The 19445-nt window shown below is 46.9% G+C and overlaps 1 protein-coding gene across 1 annotated transcript in view; it reads right to left on the bottom strand.

The window, feature by feature from the left end:
• ALK (ALK receptor tyrosine kinase) overlaps positions 1-19445 on the bottom strand; it is a 677634-nt gene that overhangs the window by 110647 nt on the left and 547542 nt on the right. Inside the window, exons 6-8 of the mRNA XM_041756066.1 lie at positions 13581-13712; positions 4908-5039; positions 2501-2601 (exon numbers count right to left, since the gene is read on the bottom strand). Coding sequence (XP_041612000.1) covers positions 2501-2601; positions 4908-5039; positions 13581-13712 — 365 coding nt within the window. The remainder of the gene's footprint in view (positions 1-2500; positions 2602-4907; positions 5040-13580; positions 13713-19445) is intronic.

Below are 19445 nucleotides of genomic sequence, written 5' to 3'. Positions count from 1 at the left end.
TTCAAGGAAATGCATGGAAGGTGACGGCAGTTCCCTTTTGGGAATCCACTGATGACTGTGGGGTTTCTTGAGGGAGCATTTGGAGATATTCTGGAATTACTTCAACTCCCAAGAGTTGGAGGGACTCTAGGGCTCCCAGTACTGTGTCTATGTTTACAGAAGATGCTCAGTGCTGGTGTCAGCTTCTTGGTCTCTCATCAGAGACCTTCACCCCCCTCTGCCTTGTGTCACCTTCCCATACCCAGCCCTATGGCCAAAGAAAGCTCCTTTAGAGTTGGTGGGGTTTGAAGGCCCCTGGTTAAGCCCACACAATTTCACACAGCAATGCAGCATCCCCTGTCACTGATATTTGCCAACCTGGGAGGAGGAAACCAACTTGCTGCCTTCTGCATTTAGGATCTGAATAAAATAAATGACAAGGCTTACCAACCCGGAAATGCATATTTCTATTTTGGTTATTTATTTTTCTGATGAAAACATTTCCTCCAACACTGGGAATTCGGGACCCATCAGCACCAGATGAATGGTCTGCAAACCTGAATGTGAACTAGCGTTGTGAGCTGAGAGCGGAATGGACTCACTGCCTCCCCTTCATTACTCCTGCTGAGCCAAGTTCTGGAAAAGGGCAGGAAATAGCAGAAATAGCCCAGAGCAAATTTGACTAGAGGGGAAATAAAACAGGCCAGTAAAACAAAACACCTGTTTAAGCTATTGATCAACCAAAGGTTATCAAGGAAATGATGAAGTATTAGAAAAATAACATTTTTAACCTTGACATTTCTTACACTAAAATTAGGCTCATGTTAAATCCAGTGAAGAATAAGTTTAAAAATCAGAGGTTTTTAAGGATCCCCCGGACCTCTCAGGAAGGCCAACCACCTCTCCTCATTTAGATTTGCCTTTTGAGAAGCCTTCCTTCCCAGGTGTCTGCTTGGAGGCATCGCAGAAATGTCAGCGATGACTGTGCAATCCACCATCTGCATCAGTTAGTGGAATTTCTCAAATACTATTTAATGTAATGAATCTACTTCTTTGTGCCCTGACTTCTTCCAAAAGGACTTAAGGTGGCTCACAGAGATACAAAAACTCTAGTAAGGTAACAAACTAACTAGAAAAGGTGAGAAATTGGCTTGGAAAATCGAGCAGGGTGTAAGACCGTTAGGCACTACACATCACGAACCCCCATTTGCTTACTAAGAGGGGAGCCTCAGATTTAATTTGACCATTCTCCTGATTACAAAAAAAAAAAAAAAAAATTCACTGATAAATGTGTTCCTCTCTTATTTGTTTTTGCCAGTGAGTTTGTATTGCACAAGAAGCCCGGAGGGCTTGAGTCTGGCTGCCACAGAAAGCCTGTCTCCCGGCACCTCCCTGGGGCTTCTCTGAGCCAGCGCAGAGGAAGCAAGTCGGTCAGCTTCATGAAGTTCACAGCCTGAAAGGAGGCAAATTGCTCAGGGGGCCACATAGCTATTCCTGAAACAAAGCCAGGAAGGGATTTCTCTTGTGACTTTCCAGAAAGAGGGGATTGGCCAAATCTAGACTATGTGTTGGCTTTCGACTCGGTGCAAGATGTTGATGTGGTGTCATGTGGTGATGCAAAGAGGCAGGCGGGGCTCTCGGAGAACTTGCAATCTGGTTTTTGGCTCATGTCTTTTCCCTCCTTCTCCATTCTCCTTTCTTGTGTTTACTCAGGGTGCCAGGCACTGTTGGCTAACTACTGTCATGCTTGCTTTGTGCCAGACGCTGTGATAAGCCCTAAATACATATCAACCTACTGAATCCTTTCCTCTTGGGGGTAGACATTCCTACTGTGTCCACTTTCCAGGTGTTAAAACTGAGGCCCTGAGACCTTAGGTTATTGACTTCCCAAACTGTACAGCCAATCAGTGGTGGACTCTTGCTTGGACTCAGGCAATGGATTCCGGAGTCCATGAGCTTAATCACTGGGCCATGTTTGGGTCTGAGCACATTTCTTGTTCTTTGGAGATTATGACCTTATGCTAAGAAACATGGCACAAGACCCTCAGTCCACACATTAAAAACGTTACAGCCACAGGGACCATCTAGGTAAGTGGCTTTGGAGGTACCTTACTGAATGCCATGGATATCTTTGTGAAATTTATGTAGATCAGATTTTTGATGCTCTATAAAATTTGAAATGTATTACAAGAGCTTGATATTTATAAAAAGGATTGTGTTACTCTCCCCTGTTATGCCTTGGAAGTATTTTCTGGGTTTGCTTATATTGAGGCTCCACTGCAAAGAGTTCAGTGCAGCTGGGTACAGGTGTTTAAGGCAAGATTCTCCACAGGCGGGACTTCACCACTCTGGTGCATGCCCTCTGCCTAAAAGATGACAAAAATGTCATCTTGTCCTCCCCCTAGGAGAACGAGGAACCCAACCGTCCAGGCTACTTGGCTTATGTTTGGGCTCATCTGGAAGTGCCCAAGGTGAGGGGTGGGAGGAAAAGTCCAAGAACTATGGGAACAGCAAGACTTGCCTCACATGGAGAGTTCTTCATTGGGGCAGGAAACGTAGCACTGGTCACTGTGGCACTTTCAGAAGTAGGGACGTCAGTGGTGCTGAGCGACAGGGCGTGGCCTGGGGCAGAGAGGAAAAGAGTCAGAAATGTACCATCTTCATGCACTGAAGGGCCTCAGGATGCAGGGTTAATGGGCTCCGCACTCTTCTTCTCTAGGCTTGGAACATCTTTGAGGACACAGCTTTCTGCTGCCTCCAGTGGATAGGACAGTCTACTTGTCACTGTCACCAAAACTTGGCTTGTGCTAAAGTCTTCCTTCCAAACATCCTGTAATATCCCAGCATCACACATCTGGGCTGCTGCACACCTGATCTCGCCAGGTCTCCAGCTTTAGCCCATAGCTCAGGAGCAGTCTGGAGCACGCTGGACTCCACCACCCCCACCCCTCCTCATTTCCAATCCTGCCAGCCTGTTGACCTCCAGTGGTCTCCATGACCTTCTCTCTCTCCCACTAGGTCATCCTGAACCCCATGACCTGATCAGGAAGTCTTATTCTTTGTGTTTTCTCATTGATCAGTCTGCAAACCTGGAAGAACATGAGCCCTCAACCCCACATGGTGAAGAAGAAGGATCTGTAAACCTCCAGCCAACTATAGAACATTTTGTAGATGGTCAGTGCTATGGAATTGGATACCAGGGTGCACTCACGACATTTTAGGTGCACCACAGAACCCCACATAGGGCTTTACTCATTCATTTCTGCTTTTCTCTCTTAGCAAAGTCTGTTATTGGGTTACTACTAAATAGTGAATTCAAATGGATCCAGGGCAGAGTAGCCAAGATAGGCCAGAAAGCCTAGAAAACATGTGACCCATCCTTGAGGAAACTCTGTGGCCAGGGAGAGAGAGGGCCTCATAGGGTGGGTGGGTCACAACTAGAGTCTTCAAATATCTGAGGGGCTGCTTTGGTGAGAGAGGGAACAGGTTAGTTCTGAGGGGCACCAGGAGACAGTATGATCCATGAGCAGAATTTACAGAGAGGTGGAGCTTATCTCCGGGAAAGGAAAACTGATCTTGGATTTGCAGCAATCAGTGCAAAGAACTACTTTAGGAGGCAGTGAAAGCCTCCTATCATTAGAGGTATCCAGCCAGGACTGGACACTTCCTTGCTGTGGGTGCCGTGGGAGGTTACCGAACTGAGAGCAGAGGCAGGAAAATCATGTCATGCTTTGAGTTCCATTTCTGTTCTTTTCTCAACAGGGTGCTGAGGATGATGCAGTATGGTGAGGATTCCAGAGGAGAAGCAGGAGGTCTGGGGTCTCCTCTCTGTTGAGGGGCCCTGCAGAACTCTCCTGTGGCTGCAGTAATGCAGCCTGCATCCTCACAGGCCAAAGCCAGCTCACTCAGGACCAAGGACAGGACTGCGTGGGCTCTGGGATCCCCAGTGGTGGATCTGGACATTGTCCTCTCTCACACTTTGATCATCATCACTATTATCATTGATTCTTAAAGGGATCCCTGGGATATATGATCTCTGCTTGGAAAGAGAGGGATTTGGTACAAGGGGCTCTAGCTCCACAAAGATAAGACAAATGCAGGGGAGAGAAGGAGACAGTGAGCCCTCACCCTTAACCCCAGCTCTATGCTGCAGCGAGGTGGGCCACAGGGCCTGCCCAGGCCTAGCTACTGGGTAGAGCCCAAGGCTGGGCCCGTGGCTGGGGGTCTGGCCTCTCCAGCAGCCCAAACCTGGCCTCACAGATGCCAGCCTCGTTGCTCCCTCATTCCAGGCCCCAGCCATGTCTCCAGTGTGGAGTCAGCTCACCCAGGTGTGGGTGGCCATCTACTGAGTGTGTGGAGGCCTTTGTCCCTCTAGCAGCCAAGCATAGGCAGTGGGAGGATGGGCTCTGGCACTGGGAAGGTGGGAGTTGCTAATTAGAACTGGGCAGGAATGGGAGATGTGGCTGAGGAGGCAAGGCTCCAGGAAATGGACCAGATGTGGGGCAAGGTTCCCTGGGCACAACCTTGGGCCCAGCGACACAAGGCCACCCTGTGCCTCAGCTCCCTGTAGGGGGCTATGGTTTTCCTGACCTCTCTGTGAGTTACGTGCCAGACACAAAGTAGGTCCTTAACAAACGCTTAGTGAATAAATGAATGCTTATTATTGTTGCCACCCTTCTTATCTTTTAGCCAATCCATCCAGGCTTTTATTTTAGGGAATAAAAGGTGACATTTATCTTGGCCTGATTCAATTATTCTGAAGCCCAGGAAGTCTGGAGGGAATTTTGAGCGAGTACCCCAGGGCAAGCTCTGGGCAGTCACCTTGGCTTGCCCTGCAGGGGTGGGAGGTCCAGCTGTCTTGGGATAGCGCCCTAAGTCTCTGGTTTGGCCAGATGGGCACCAGGGGGAAGGAAAGAGAGTAGCACTACCTCGATGATCCTGGACCCGGGCATCCTTCAGAGTCCTGACCTGCCACCGGGGGTTGTGGGGTGTGAGTATGCCCTGGCTCCAGCCACAGAAGCCATTCTCGAAGTTGCAGTAAAAGCCAGCAGGGAGTTGACCTGCAGGGAGAGCACAGGGGCACGGTCATTTCTTGCACTACCAGAAGCATAATAGGCCAATATAAAGTAACATTAGCCAGGCATGACCCAAGTATCCCCACCAACAACAGCTCCCCAGCCAGACCCTTGATGTCTAATGATAGTGATGATGATGAAAAGAAGCACTGGTCCCTAACTTCTACATGTGAATATGTACAATTTTCTGATTTTCAGAAAAGGAAATACTAATAACAATAATAATAGCACAGCAGCATGGGAATAACCCAGTTTTATATGTGACAGAAGAGAGCTCAAAAATGTTAAGCAACCTGACCAAGGTCACACAGCCAGCAGATAACACCGTTGGCCTTGAACCTGGATCTTCTGCTTCTAAATCTGGGCTCCTTATTCGGACCCACAATGAATATGACCCCAGGAGAAGGTACTATAATACATTTCTAATGGTCGACACAGTGACAAGAACATGATGGTGGTAGTGGTAGTGTTGGTGGCACATGGTTGGGTCCCTCAATCACCCCTGTCTGCAGAGACACATATTGCTCACACTTCCCACTTACCCCCCCTTATTTCCCACCGTCCCTTCCAGTGAGGGAAGCCCCATGAATAGCTCTGGCCCATGAAATGTGAGTGGAAGTGATGTGTGTCTTCTGGATTGAAGCTGCCAAGAGGCCCTGCACAATTCTTCAGTCTCCCTCTCCCTGCTGAAGTGGCCAAGGGGAGTTCTTGTTCCTGAGACCACTGCTGTTGGACAGTGGGGCCCCTGCCAGCCTGGGTCCCCAAGAGATCCTGTGGAAACCCCCCCCCCCCCCGCTTTGGTTCATGGGTACTATAAATGTTATGTTAGGCCCCTGAAATTTGGGGATAGTTTATTACTGCTCTAACCTACCTTATCCTGACCAAGCAATGCCAGCCACGGGGCCTTTTTATATCATCTGTTGGCTCAGCATAAAGGGCCCTGTTACCCTTTTCTCTACATCAGGCTGACCCCAGGTCCCAGTGAAAAGGCCACAATCAGCTTTATGACCATATATTTCCCAAGTGCCCGCAGAAGGAGGAGGAAAGGAGAAGAGGGTCAGAGAGAGCTCACTTTCTGAGGCTTTATCAGGGAACGGCTGCAAGGAAGGCACCCAGCCCCAGGGGCTAGTGGGTCATTGCAGACTATTCTGATAGCACCAACAGCCCCAGGCCAGGCTGGGGAGAAGCAGCAGGACTATGTCTCCTGGGCAGGAGGAAAGGTGCTCTAGCTGGACCCACCTCTCTCTGTGTCCTTCCTCTGTTTCAGCCTTCCCGGCAATGGCAGGCTGACAAAGAGGGCCCTCACGCTTCCTGGCTGTGACAGCACCTTAGTGAATTATTACTCATTTCCCCCTGATTCTCTGTGCATTTCACACAGAGGCAGAATTATAAATTAAAACCGGCTGTCACTGACTTTGAGCATCTCTTCCCATTTATACCCCCCTGAAGAAATCATTTTCCCCCCAAGCCCCGCATGTTCCTCTGATTAAAAATCCAAAAGCTAAGGAGATCTTTCTGTTTTATTTTTTATGCCCCCTCAAGGGACCACACATCCACTTCTTTTGCAAAAACTAACTGGTAGCTGGAAGTGACCTTCCATGAAGCGTCCTTTACAAGCATGCTTTAAACCAGGGACCATGATGGAAAATTCTAGCAGGCAATGGCTCCTGGTAGAAGGAGGAGGCAGGACTGGGTTGAAGCCTTCATGGCTTATCACCCCCTCCTTCTTTTATGAGTAGAGGTAGAGAAGTTAGCCTCAACAGTCCTGGAATCTGGACACCTGGCAGTAGCCCTAACCTGCTGCTTCCTGCTGTGTGATGCTAGGCAAGTCACTTCTTTTCCTCAGAGACTTAGCTCCATCATCTATAACATGGGGGTAATATTAGTGTCTATTTCACAGGGCTGTTTTGAGGGTAAATAAGACAGAGTGTGGAATTTTGTAAGCAGAGAGGGTTGAGCAAATACAGAGTGGTAGTGGCATTATTAATTATCGATCACTCCTGGTGCAGGAGACTTCATCAGAGCATGAACCAAAATAGCCAACATTTCCCTGGGGGTGGAGACAGATACCTCAGCTGCCTCTCTGAAAATGCCCATGGTAGCTCTGCCTATGCCTTCCACCTGGACAGGAATGAGGAAAACCATTGGCATTCTCTACCTTCTGGAAGACCATCCTTGTCTTGGTTCTGCATAAGATCCAGGGTGAGCTGGGATTGGAAACCCCTTTCTTTTTGGCTGATTGAATAAAGGGGGAGGAGATAGGCAAAATAATTAGGTAAACAGACAATTTATGTGATCCTGAAAGCCTTGTAGGGTGGAAGGAGGTGCAGGAAGAGAGGACCGCTGCTCTTGCCAGCACGGCAGTTGTGTGCTGAACAAGAAGCCATGCCTGAGGAAGCTGGTGGGGTGGTGGTGGGGGCATCAGAACAAAGACCTTTGATGCATTAGGTCAGGTTTGGGACACTGCTGTCAGGGCCAATGGCTGAGCATGACTTCGACGCACAGAGTTGAGTCCAGTGGTTTCAACTCCTTTGATCATGCCTTTCTCCTCTCATTGACCCCAAGCATCTACTCAGCACTGGGCATGCTGTAGGACTAAAATACTTATTTGCTGAATTAAAAAAAAATCTTTTATTGGAGTTCAATTTGCCAGCATATAGCATAACACCCAGTGCTCATCCTGCCAAGTGCCCCCCTCAGTGCCCATCACCCAGTCACCCCAACCCCCCACCCACTTCCCCTTCCACTACCCCTTGTTCATTTCCCAGAGTTAGGTGTCTTTCATATTTTATCACCCTCACTGATATTTTCACTCATTTTCTCTCCTTTCCCTTTATTCCCTTTCACTAATTTTTATATTCCCCAAACGAATGAGGCCATATAATGTTTGTCCTTTTCCAATTGACTTATTTCACTCAGCATAATACCCTCCAGGTCCCTCCACGTCGAATCATTTGCTGAAGTAAATGGGAGTGAGCTTGGTCATCCAACCCCTTATTACTCAAAATGTCCTTTGGGGACCAGACACACCCATCTCACCATTGGTGAAACCGTTGGAAGTGCAGAATCTCAGGCTACCAGCCCCTTCACCACCTACTGAGTGAGAATCTGCATTTCTAACGTTTTCCAGGTGGTTCCTAAGCACCTTCCTGGCTGAGAAGTAATACCCTAAGCGATCCTTTTACTTCATCTTACTTCATCAGCTGGATGGCCAAATCAAGCTGTGTGGGGGTCAATCAATCCTGCAAACATTTGGCAATTATGACACCTGATTCCACTGTAAGAGAGACAAATTGGTAGAGTCACAAAGATGTGGCCTCAGCAGGGCCTGCAGGAAGCTGCCAAGTGTAAACTCCAGGCCAAATGACACTACTTCTTTTCCTTCCTGTGTGACAGCTCTGTTAACATTTTTGATAAATATGTGTTATACACTTCCTTGAAAATATAGTCATGGGAAAAAATGCTAGAAGAAATACATCATCATATTATGGTTATCTCTGAATGTCTGAGAGGGAGGATTACGGGCAATAGTTATTTTCTCCTGTGTACTTTTCTATATTTTCCAAATATTTTTCAACCAATATGTTTTATTTTACAATAAAGAAATAAACTTAAAAAACTGTTTTTTTTTTTTTTTTTTTTTGCCTGATAGGAAGAGAGTCCCCACCAAACAGATGAGATTATTGAATACATGAAAGGGAAACGAGCTGCCTGTAATACTCAGTGAGTCAATGACCCATTAGGGGAGGAAGTCGAGACATCTGACCCTTTTCTGGGAAGTTACAGTCCATTGAGGCAATGCTTGACACACAGGAAACCCTGAAGACACCCTTTGATGGGTTCCAGCATCCAAGGATATCTCACTTGGATCAAGCAATGTTTAACTGGAAAGAGGGAAGGAGGATGGCAGGTGGTGTGTGGCTTGGAGTATGCAATGTGAAGGGACACATTCATGATTGGACGTAGGGAAGCAAGGGCAATGCCACCTCCATTTCAGGTACCCTACTTATCCTGGCTTGAAATGTTGCTCAGGGTTTAGTCTGATAATCTGAATGAAGTTGTGTATGGACTTCCTTCCGGAGCAAGTATGGGAGTTGATGGGATACAACCTACTTTCTCATCCAAATTCCAACCATGGCAGGGCTCACGTAACAACCTTGGCCAGAGATTAGTGACCCTCACTCATGGGGGTTCCTTAGAACTGGACATTCCCGACAAGGCTTGGGTGACCACCTGTTTAGAGAAGACATTCTAACAGATTCCAGACCACTTGGGAAGGACCAGGTGATGTCAAGACCATTGTCCTAAATGCATCACAAACATCAACACATCAGCAGGCATCACATTCTAAGTCATGTTACAGTTGAGGAAATAGGCCCAGGGAGGGGAGACAAATGATCTGAGCTCCCCTCTCCTGCAGAGAAATGTTGTAGCAGAGCCCTGGACCTTCCTTAACTTTTCCTTTCCTGCTCTTCTTCTCCAGTAGATATGTACCCAGTGTTGTGCTTGGCACAGCCAACCACTGGAAACTCATATAATAAATGAGACTGGCCAGTAGTGGTTCAGACTGGGTCTGAACTGCTGCTCGGCCACTGGCTAACAGTTCCTTGGACTTTAGGTTCCTCATCTCTAAGATGGGTATAGTAGCATCCCATAGGATTATTTTGAGGACAAAATAAGTTCATCTGCGAAAAGGATTTAGACAGTTACTGGCACACAGTGAATGCTCAATAAATGTTAGCCATCATCATCATGATCATCATCACCATCATTATCTTCTTCTTTATGAGAATGTTTTCTAGAATCAACATCAGTCAATGTGATAGGGAAAACTGCAATGATGCCAGACAGGATGGGGCACACTAAAAACAAAAAGGATATTTGCTAAGAGTACTGCCGAGATCAGAGTAGCAAAAAGATTGAAATAACCCTCCTTCTGAATTGAACTTCTCCTCCAAGCAACTGATTTCTGTAGCAAAGAACTCAGTGGGAGTGTTCTCCAGGGTGGAGCTGTCATTCTGAGAGCTGGTCAGAGCAGCTTTTCAAGTGTGGCTGGAAAGGCCTCTGGGCCCCAGGAACCTGCCCTCCATACGGGAGACAGGCTGTCCTCAAGCTTAGAGCTGGCCCTGTAAATCCATTAATGGCAACCCCAGAATGGTAAGAAAATGCCCCAAGCCCACAGTAATGGGCTGGATCCCACAGACTAGATGCTCTAATCATGGCTCTGTTCCTGACATGCTGTGTGACCCTGAACAAATCAATTACCTTCTCTGTGCTTTCATTCTCCCAATTGTAAATCAGGGCATGGCCGGCCTGAACTGTGTCCCAGCTGGGAAGTGGGAATCAAAAAACTTTGAAAAGGCAGAAGCAAAATCACACAGCTCAGATGCACTGTTGGAAATACTGCAGGGGCCGATAACTAGAGAGACATACACAGACCCCTGCCCGGGACAATGTGGGTGGGCTGGCTTCATTTTGGTCCACATGTACAGTGAGAGCTTTGTACAAAAGACCAGGAACAGTGTGGGATAAACAAGGGGCTTACCTGCAAGTCTATACTGAGTTTTATCTAAACAACCACAATTCCATCATTACTGAAAAACTTCACTGGAAAGTTTTATATAAAAAAGAAGGTTTTCAAATTGAAAAATGGATTTTCTTTATTGCTTCATTTAAAAGAGAATAAATAAAACCTTTTCTCCCCCCAAGGGAAAGTCTGGCCTCCAGATGATGAGGGGGATAATGTTAACTTTTTTTAAAAAAAGATTTTATTTATTTATTTGAGAGACAGAGAAAGAGTGCATTAGAGAGAAGTCACACGCAGGGAGGAGGGGTAGACGGAGCAGGAGATTCTCCACTGAGCAGGGAGCCTGATGAAGGACTTAATCTCAGGACCCTGGGATCATGATCCAAGCTGAAGGCAGACGCTCAGTCGACTGAGCCACCCAGGTGCCCTACCATTAACTTTTAAAAGCCATTTTGCAGGCCATAATGTCTTAGGGCCAGTGTATCTGAGAGGCGAGGTACTTGCTTCTGTGTCTGGGCCCCATGGCATCCCAGGCCTGTATCCCACATCTGTTCCCTACTGTGTCTCACTCCCTGCCCCCCTGCTGGATTTTCAGCACTCTGAAGACAGGTGATGTGTTATTCATCTCTGCTGTATTCAGGCTCTAGTATATGATATATGGGTTTTATAAGTGTTTGTGGTTTCCCTGGCATAGATGTGAAAACTTCTCGAGTGTATACTCGGAGCCAGGCTGCTGCTGAGAACACCAGATTCAGAGAGAGAGTGAGCACTACTAGGCTGGGAGTCTAACTCTGTCCCCAACTCCCAGTGAGATTTCATAATAGTAGTTTGTTTTTGTCTGTGGGGACCAACTTTCCCAACTTATTTAGTCATTTTATATTTATTTATTTATTTAAAAAGAGTTTTATTCATTCATTTGACAGATAGAGAGTGAGAGAGAGAGAGATAGAGAGAGCACACAAGCAGGGGGAGCAGCAGGCAGAGGCAGAGAGAAAGAGGGAGAAGCAAATCGCTGCCCTGCTGCAGAGCAGGGAACCTGACTGGACTCAGGGCTCAATCCCAGAACCCTGGGATCATGACCTGAGCCAAAGGTTGATGCTTAACTGACTGAGCCACCCAGGTACCCCACATTTAGTCAATTTAAATCAACAAATAGTTAGTGCACCACCTATATGGTGCTAGGAGATATTGGTATGGGGGTGAGTACCAGATCTTGTCTGCCCAGAGAGAAGGAGACAGACATGGAAACCACCTTCATGAAATGGAATGGATGCACGCCCACTAGCCGGACAAAAATAAAAAGACATCATTCGAAGTGTTGACAATGTAGAGAAATGAGAAGCTTTACCCATTCCTAGTGGAATGTCAGATGGTGTAGTTACTTTGGAAAACAGCCTGGAAGTTTTTTAAAAGTTAAATACAGAGCTGACCCAGTAATTTACTCCTAGGTATATAATCCAAGAGAAACGAAAACATCTGTCCATACAAAAATTTGTACACGAATGTGCAAAGAGGCATAATTCGTAATACCCAGAAGGTAGAAACAACTCACGTGCCCATCAACTGATGAATAGATGAACAAATGTGCTATTAGCCATACAACGAAATAGTATGTGGCAGTAAAAACGGAATGAAGTATTTCCATGTGACTTAACAGGGGTGGGCCTTGAAAACATTATGACAAGTGAAAGAAGTTAACAGCAAAAGAATACATAATGTATGATTCCATTGATATGAAATGCCCCAAATAGGTAAATCTATAGAAACAGAAAGTAGATTAGGAGTTAGTTGCTGAGGGCTAGTGGTTCGTGGGGGAGGGGGTGCAGGGGATGTGAGATTGGAGGGAAATGAGGAAAGATTACTAGGGGTTATCTTTGGAGTGATAAAAATGTTCTAAAATTGGATTGTAGTGATGGTGGCACGGCCCTGTGACCATACTAAACAACACCAAAGTGTGTACTTTAAATGGGTGAATTGTATGGTATGTGAATTATATTTCTAAAAGCTGTTAATAAAAAATAATAGATATGTGGATGGATGCGCCCATGGGGGAGTCTAGAGGAAGAGGAACCAACTATACTTGTTGGGGTGATACTTGTGGGAGGTTTCTCAGAAGTGTTGACTCTGGGGGATCCCTGGGTGGCTCAGTGGTTTGGCGCCTGCCTTTGGCCCAGGGCGTGATCCTGGAGTCTCGGGATCGAATCCCACGTCAGGCTCCCGGCATGGAGCCTGCTTCTCCCTCCTCTTGTCTCTCTCTCTCTCTCTCTCTCTCTCTCTCTGTCTATCATAAATAAATAAATAAATCTTAAAAAAAAAAGAAGTGTTGACTCTGGAGGTGAGTCTTTTAAAAAAATTTTTGATTATTTGAGAGAGAGAGAGTGAGAGAGAGAGGGAGGTGGGGCGAGAGCATGGCAGAGGGAGAGGGAGAAGCAGATTCCCCACAGAGCAGGGACCCCAACACGGGGCTTGATCACAGGACCCTGAGATCATGACCTGAGCCAAAGGCAGGTGCTTAACTGACTGAGCCACCCAGGAGCCCTGGAGGTGAGTCTTGAAGGAGCAGATGTGACCAGAGAAGGAAAGGGCATTCTGGTCCACAGGTACCATGAGCAAAGCCATGGAGATGTGGTCTGATACAGCTGGCGCTGGGGTACATGGAAGCCTGGGAAAATGGGAGGGCCAGGTGGGTGGAGGAAGATAAGGCCGGGAGAGCGAGGGGAGTGTGGGCATACAGGGCTTCTAACGTCATGTTCCTAAATTAGGCTTTACCCTGTACATCTCTGTACCACGAGGATGCTGAGAGCATAGCTTACAAGATCTTGTTTGGTTCTTAACTTAACCCTGTCTCTTGAAAACTGTGTAGCTTTTGGAAGTCACCACTGAGAGGATACGTGGTAAGGAAGGGTGTCCAAGCTCGCATGCCTGGAGCAATGGGGGCAGGGGGATGGAGGCACAGGCTGGGTTGGGGTGGGTGGGGCAGGGGGGCTGCATCTACTCACTGCACAGCTGGCCCTCGTCTTCTCCCTGGGCGCAGTCCTGGTGGAAGTCACAGGCCTGGCCTAGCTGGAGCACCGTCCCGTTCCAGCAGGTGAAGGAGCTCTGCAAGGCCATCTTGGAGCCTGGGGATGTTCCTGGAGAGCACACAGACACACATGCCATCGGTCAGTTTGGGTGGCTCTGTGGGAAGGCTCAGGGACAGCATCACTCTGCCCTGTCGCATTCCAAGGTCTGACTGAGATGCACACATCTCAGTCTGGTTACACCTGGGGCCAACACCACGAGGCTGAGAGGAAGTCGAAGCCTTAACACCCCACCCCCTAGGCCACTGGAGGTTCCTCACTTTCTAGTGATGGCAAATAGCAGAGTGGCCCTAGGTTTGGTCCACATTCCTTCAACGATGTGGGTTCCTCAAGCCCTGGCTTCAATGTGCCCGGTGGAGAGCCTGTGGGTGGAGTCTCATCTCATCTGCCCGCAGACAGCTCTACCCACAAGGTCATATTTGAGGCCCAGTGTATCTCCCACGTGTGCCTGACTCCAGACTCGCCATGGGAGAGATGCTAGAAACCTGCAGCACTATTGTTAGACCAGCTATGTGATGCTGATCCTAGGCTTTGTCTGGCTCCCTGTCTCCCCATCTATGAAAGGAGGGATTCTGAAAATATTTCTGAGGTCCCTTCTGAAATTTGTATATAAACCATAAATCTCATATAAATCAGATTATCCAGTGGCAGAAGGGAGAAGGAGCAATTTATAATGAACATATTAGCGGCTATTCCAGTATCGAGAACAATGGGTTATGATGATGAATTCACCTGTGACCCCAGAGAACCAGGCTTACGTTAGCCTGCACCAGCCTGCCCTTCTAAACGGGGACATTTGCCTGGGGACCACCCAGCAGGGCCTGGGGTGTGTTTCTGAGTGTGCCTCCTGCCACCCAGCTGCTGGTTTGTGTGGGATGGGTGGAAACTCTGGCTCCTGTGGAGACAAGCAGGCAGGGCCCACCTGGGTCAGTCCCTCAAGGCTGTTGGCCTTGTACTCTGTCCTCTTTTCTCGCTTTCTCCCTGTGATGGCAGGTGTCTCAGCAGTCTCCCCACCACCATCTCACCCCCTCCATGCTCAGCTGGGTTGGGGAAAGTGTGAACCAGGACCCCACTTGGTCGAGTCCCACAGACTTTCTTAGCTTCACGTAAGGGGTGGGTTCTCCAACCCTGGCTATGAGATTAGACTCACCTTTCTTAGGTTTTAATTTGGTAAAAACTCCCAGGTGATTGTGATGTGGGACCCTGCAGCTTAGATCATCTTTACTAACTGAAATTCCACGATTTTCTGGTTCACTTCAGTTCCCACTGAAACTAACATCAAGTCCAGGCTGTTTACTTCTAGAATCCTCTGTGTAACTCAGCACATCTGGGTCGTGAAGAGGCTTGGCAAATCTTAACAGTGGGGAAATAGTTTCCCACTGTTTTCCTCAAAATAGTTTCCTAAGTGAGGAAACTGAGGCAGGGCAGCTGAGTGACTTCCTTAAGGCTAGTAAGTGGGGTGCAGACCCATCCTGTCAGAAGGCAAAGCTGCCCTCTCTAGTTAATGGGAGGGGAGCACTGGAAGTGGCCTTGGGCCCTCTTTCACAGGCCAGTCCAGGTAAGGCTCCATTTGTTAGGGGCTGGCACACGGGCATCAACAGTGTCGGATGGGCCCGGCCTGGCTGGGGATTCTGTGTAACTGCTGAGCATGGGAAACACATGCCCTGCTTCCTTCAGGGGATCACATCCAAACTTTTTAACCTGCTCTTCCAGGTTCTCTGTGCTCTGCGCCCCAATTTCCTTTTATATCTCACCTCACCAGACCTATGCTCGAGCCTCACTTGGTGTCGATTCCATACAACCTAGTTCTAGGACATGTATGCGTGGTCCCATCTTCGTCACCAGGTTGTCTGAGGGTCTAGCCAGTGCCTGGCCACTAGGAACATTCCTGAACAGCCTGCACACAAGCTTACCTGCCTGCAGTCACCCCCAGAATAACGGCCCCCCAGATAGCCATACCCTAACCCCCTAAACCTATGATTATTGTACTTTATGTGACAGAGGGACTTGGTGATATGACTAAGTGAAGGGTCTCTAGATGGGAAAAGTATCTGGATTACCCAGGTGTGATCTCAAGGGTTCTTAGAAGAAGATGGCAAGAAGGTCACAGAAGGAGGCAGGAGATGTGATCATGGAAGCAAGTCTGGAGAAATGTGAGGAAGGGGTCATGAGCTGGGGAATGCAGGCGGCCTCTAGAAGCAGGAAAAGGTGAGACAACTGACTGTCCCATGGAGCCTCTGGAAGGAGCTGGCCCTGCCACCAATTCTGTTAGCCCCGTGAAACGCGACCCTATCCATCCCTGTGCCTCAAGACAGCCTACGGTGTTTCCTCCAAATCCCTTACCAATTCCAAGTGCGGAGGACCACACAATGGAGAGTCCCTCCACTCTCTCAGTTCCAAATACTCAACTTTCAGCATCAAAATACACAAGGAATGACAGGAGATACAACGCTCATTTTCAAAGGTAAAATGCTAAATTCATTTCATAGCTTTAATTGTGCGTGTGAATTTCCCACTTGTCAGTCATGGTGTCTTGGAAGGTGGGGACACGATGCTTCTAAGGAACCGGTGCTGGTCCCCAAAAAGTGCAGTCATCTAGTGCCTGGCAGAGCTGGAGGAGGGGCGTCCTCCCTGAAGCCCTGACTGAGATGGATTTGCTGAGGGTGGCTGCAGACTTTGTCCCAGGAAGCAGGGGCACAGAGAGGACACCTGGCATCATATATGGCACACCTGCCACTTGCCAAGCACAGCGCCAGGCACTTTCCCTGCTTGTGCACTAAACCTTAAACCACCAGGCCAGGGCGGCTCTGTCATTGCCACTTAATAGTGGGGAGTCCCCATTAAGTGCTGGTGGGGGGCAATGGCAGGCAAGTGGCCTCTATCTGGGTGCTGCTCCTGCGGGCAGACAGGTGTGTCCACCGTAGTTGGGGGGCCCTCCTGCTAGTGACACTGCCTGTCCTTTCTGCCCCGCCTTCAGGACAAAGACATTTATGATAATAAGAAAAATTCTCCTTCATCTTTGCTTGGTGATTTCTAGTTTCCAAAACATTTTCTTTTTATGTCCTATATGTGACCATTACCTAGTTAGGACCTTATTACTGTCATTCCCAGCACTACCAAAGAAAACAAGCAAAATAAAAACATCTGTGAAGTCAGCCTCAACCTATGAAACAAATGAAAGTCGTCTTATGTTCACGTGTCATGATTAGGCCTTGTTTTTCACTGTCTGTTTTTGTGAACACATGTGTGTTCCACGCACCAATTACTTGTCATTCCCTGAAAATGTCTCCTAATTTCTTTTACATTCCATCATTTGAAGAACACATGCCTATTGTCTAAAGTTTGAAACCAGGGTAAAAACAAAACAAAACAAAAACAATGCCCAGAATTCCACTGCCCAGAGGTCATCATTTAAAAAAAAAAAAATTAAATTCAATTTGTCAGCATGTAGTATAACACCCAGTGCTCATCTCATTGTGTGCCCTTTGTAATGCCTGTCACCCAGTTACCCCATCCCCCCCCCCCCGCCTCCCCCTCTGCAACCCTTTGTTTGTTTTCCAGAGTTAGGAGTTTCTCATGGTTTGTCTTCCTCTCTAATTTTCCCCCACTCAGTTTCCTCCCTTCCCTTATGGTCCCTTTCACTATTTTGTATATTCCACATATGAGTAAAACCATATGATAATTGTCTTTCTCTGATTGACTTATTTCACTCAGCATAATACCCTCCAGTTCCATCCACATCAATGCAAATGGTGGGTATTCATCCTTTCTGACGGCTGAATAATATTCTAGTGTATGTATAGACCACAGCTTCTTTATCCATTCATCTGTCAAAGGACATCGTGATTCCTTCCACAGTTTGGATATTGCTGCTATGGACACTGGGGTGAGGCTATTTTTTTTAATAAATTTATTTTTTATTGGTGTTCAATTTGTCAACATATGGAATAACACCCAGTGCTCATCCCGTCAAGTGCCCCCCTCAGTGCCCCTCACCCAGTCATCCCCACCCTCCACCCACCTCCCCTTCCACCACGCCTAGTTCATTTCCCAGAGTTAGGAGTCTCTCATGTTCTGTTTCCCTTTCTGATATTTCCCACACATTTCTTCTCCCTTCCCTTCTATTCCCTTTCACTATTATTTATATTCCCCAAATGAATGAGAACATACACTGTCCTTCTCTGATTGACTTACTTCACTCAGCATAATACCCTCCAGTTCCATCCACGTTGAAGCAAATCGTGGGTATTTGTCGTTTCTAATTGCTGAGTAATATTCCATTGTATACATAGACCACATCTCCTTTATCCATTCATCTTTCGATGGACACCGAGGCTCCTTCCACAGTTGGCTATTGTGGACATTGCTGCTATAAACATCGGGGTGCAGGTGTCCTGGCGTTTCACTGCATCTGTATCTTTGGGGTAAATCCCCAGCAGTGCAATTGCTGGGTCTAGGACAGATCTATTTTTAACTCTTTGAGGAACCTCCACACAGTTTTCCAGAGTGGCTGCACCAGTTCACATTCCCACCAATAGTGCAAGAGGGTTCCCCTTTCTCCGCATCCTCTCCAACATTTGTTGTTTCCTGCCTTGTTAATTTTCCCCATTCTCACTGGTGTGAGGTGGTATCTCATTGTGGTTTTGATTTGTATTTCCCTGATGACAGGTGATGTGGAGTATTTTCTCATGTGCTTGTTGGCCATGTCCATGTCTTCCTCTGTGAGATTTCTGTTCATGTCTTTTGCCCATTCCATGATTGGATTGTTTGTTCCTTTGCTGTTGAGTTTAGTAAGTTCTTTATAGATCTTGGATACTAGCCCTTTATCTGATACCTCATTTGCAAATATCTTCTCCCATTCTGTAGGTTGTCTTTTAGTTTTGTTGACTGTATCCTTTGCTGTGCAAAAGCTCCTTATCTTGATGAAATCCCAATAGTTCATTTTTGCTTTTGTTTCTTTTGCCTTCGTGGATGTATCTTGCAAGAAGTTACTGTGGCCGAGTTCAAAAAGGGTGTTGCCTGTGTTCTCCTCTAGGATTTTGCTGGAATCTTGTCTCACATTTAGATCTTTCATCCATTTTGAGTTTATCTTTGTGTATGGTGCAAGAGAGTGGTCTAGTTTCATTCTTCTGCATGTGGATGTCCAATTTTCCCAGCACCATTTATTGAAGAGACTGTCTTTTTTCCAGTGGATAGTCTTTCCTCCTTTGTCGAATATTAGTTGACCATAAAGTTGAGGGTCCACTTCTGGATTCTCTATTCTGTTCCATTGATCTATGTGTCTGTTTTTGTGCCAGTATGGGGTGAAGCTATTATTTTTAACATCTTGGTAGGTTTCTAGCTAGTGTTTTTAGCCTATGATTTCTTTCTTTCGTTCTTTCTTTATTTCTTCCTTTCTCTTTCTTTCTTCCTTTCTCTTTCTTTCTCTTTTAAAGATTTTATTTATTTATTCATGAGCGACAGAGAGAGAGAGAGAGAGAGAGAGAGAGAGAGAGAGAGGCAGAGACATAGGCGGAGGGAGAAGCAGGCTCCTTGAGGAGAACCTGATGTGGGATTCGATCTCAAGATCCTGGGATCATACCCTGAGCCAAAGGCAGACATTCAACCACTAAGCCACGCAGGCACCCCTGGTCTATGGTTTCAAAATGTGTATAGTTGTATCATATGTATATAGGCCTTAAAATAATTAGAGTTATATCACAAGATTTTCCCAAGGTTTAAAAATTCCCCATGAGAAAAAAAATTTCCCATAAGGACACTTTTTAATGGCCACGATCTTTCATG

The sequence above is a fragment of the Vulpes lagopus genome, chromosome 5, assembly GCF_018345385.1.
Source record: "Vulpes lagopus strain Blue_001 chromosome 5, ASM1834538v1, whole genome shotgun sequence".
In the NCBI taxonomy this organism is placed as follows: domain Eukaryota; kingdom Metazoa; phylum Chordata; class Mammalia; order Carnivora; family Canidae; genus Vulpes; species Vulpes lagopus.
Note: the sequence above shows the minus strand (reverse complement) of the source record. Positions and strands in the feature narration are given on the sequence as shown.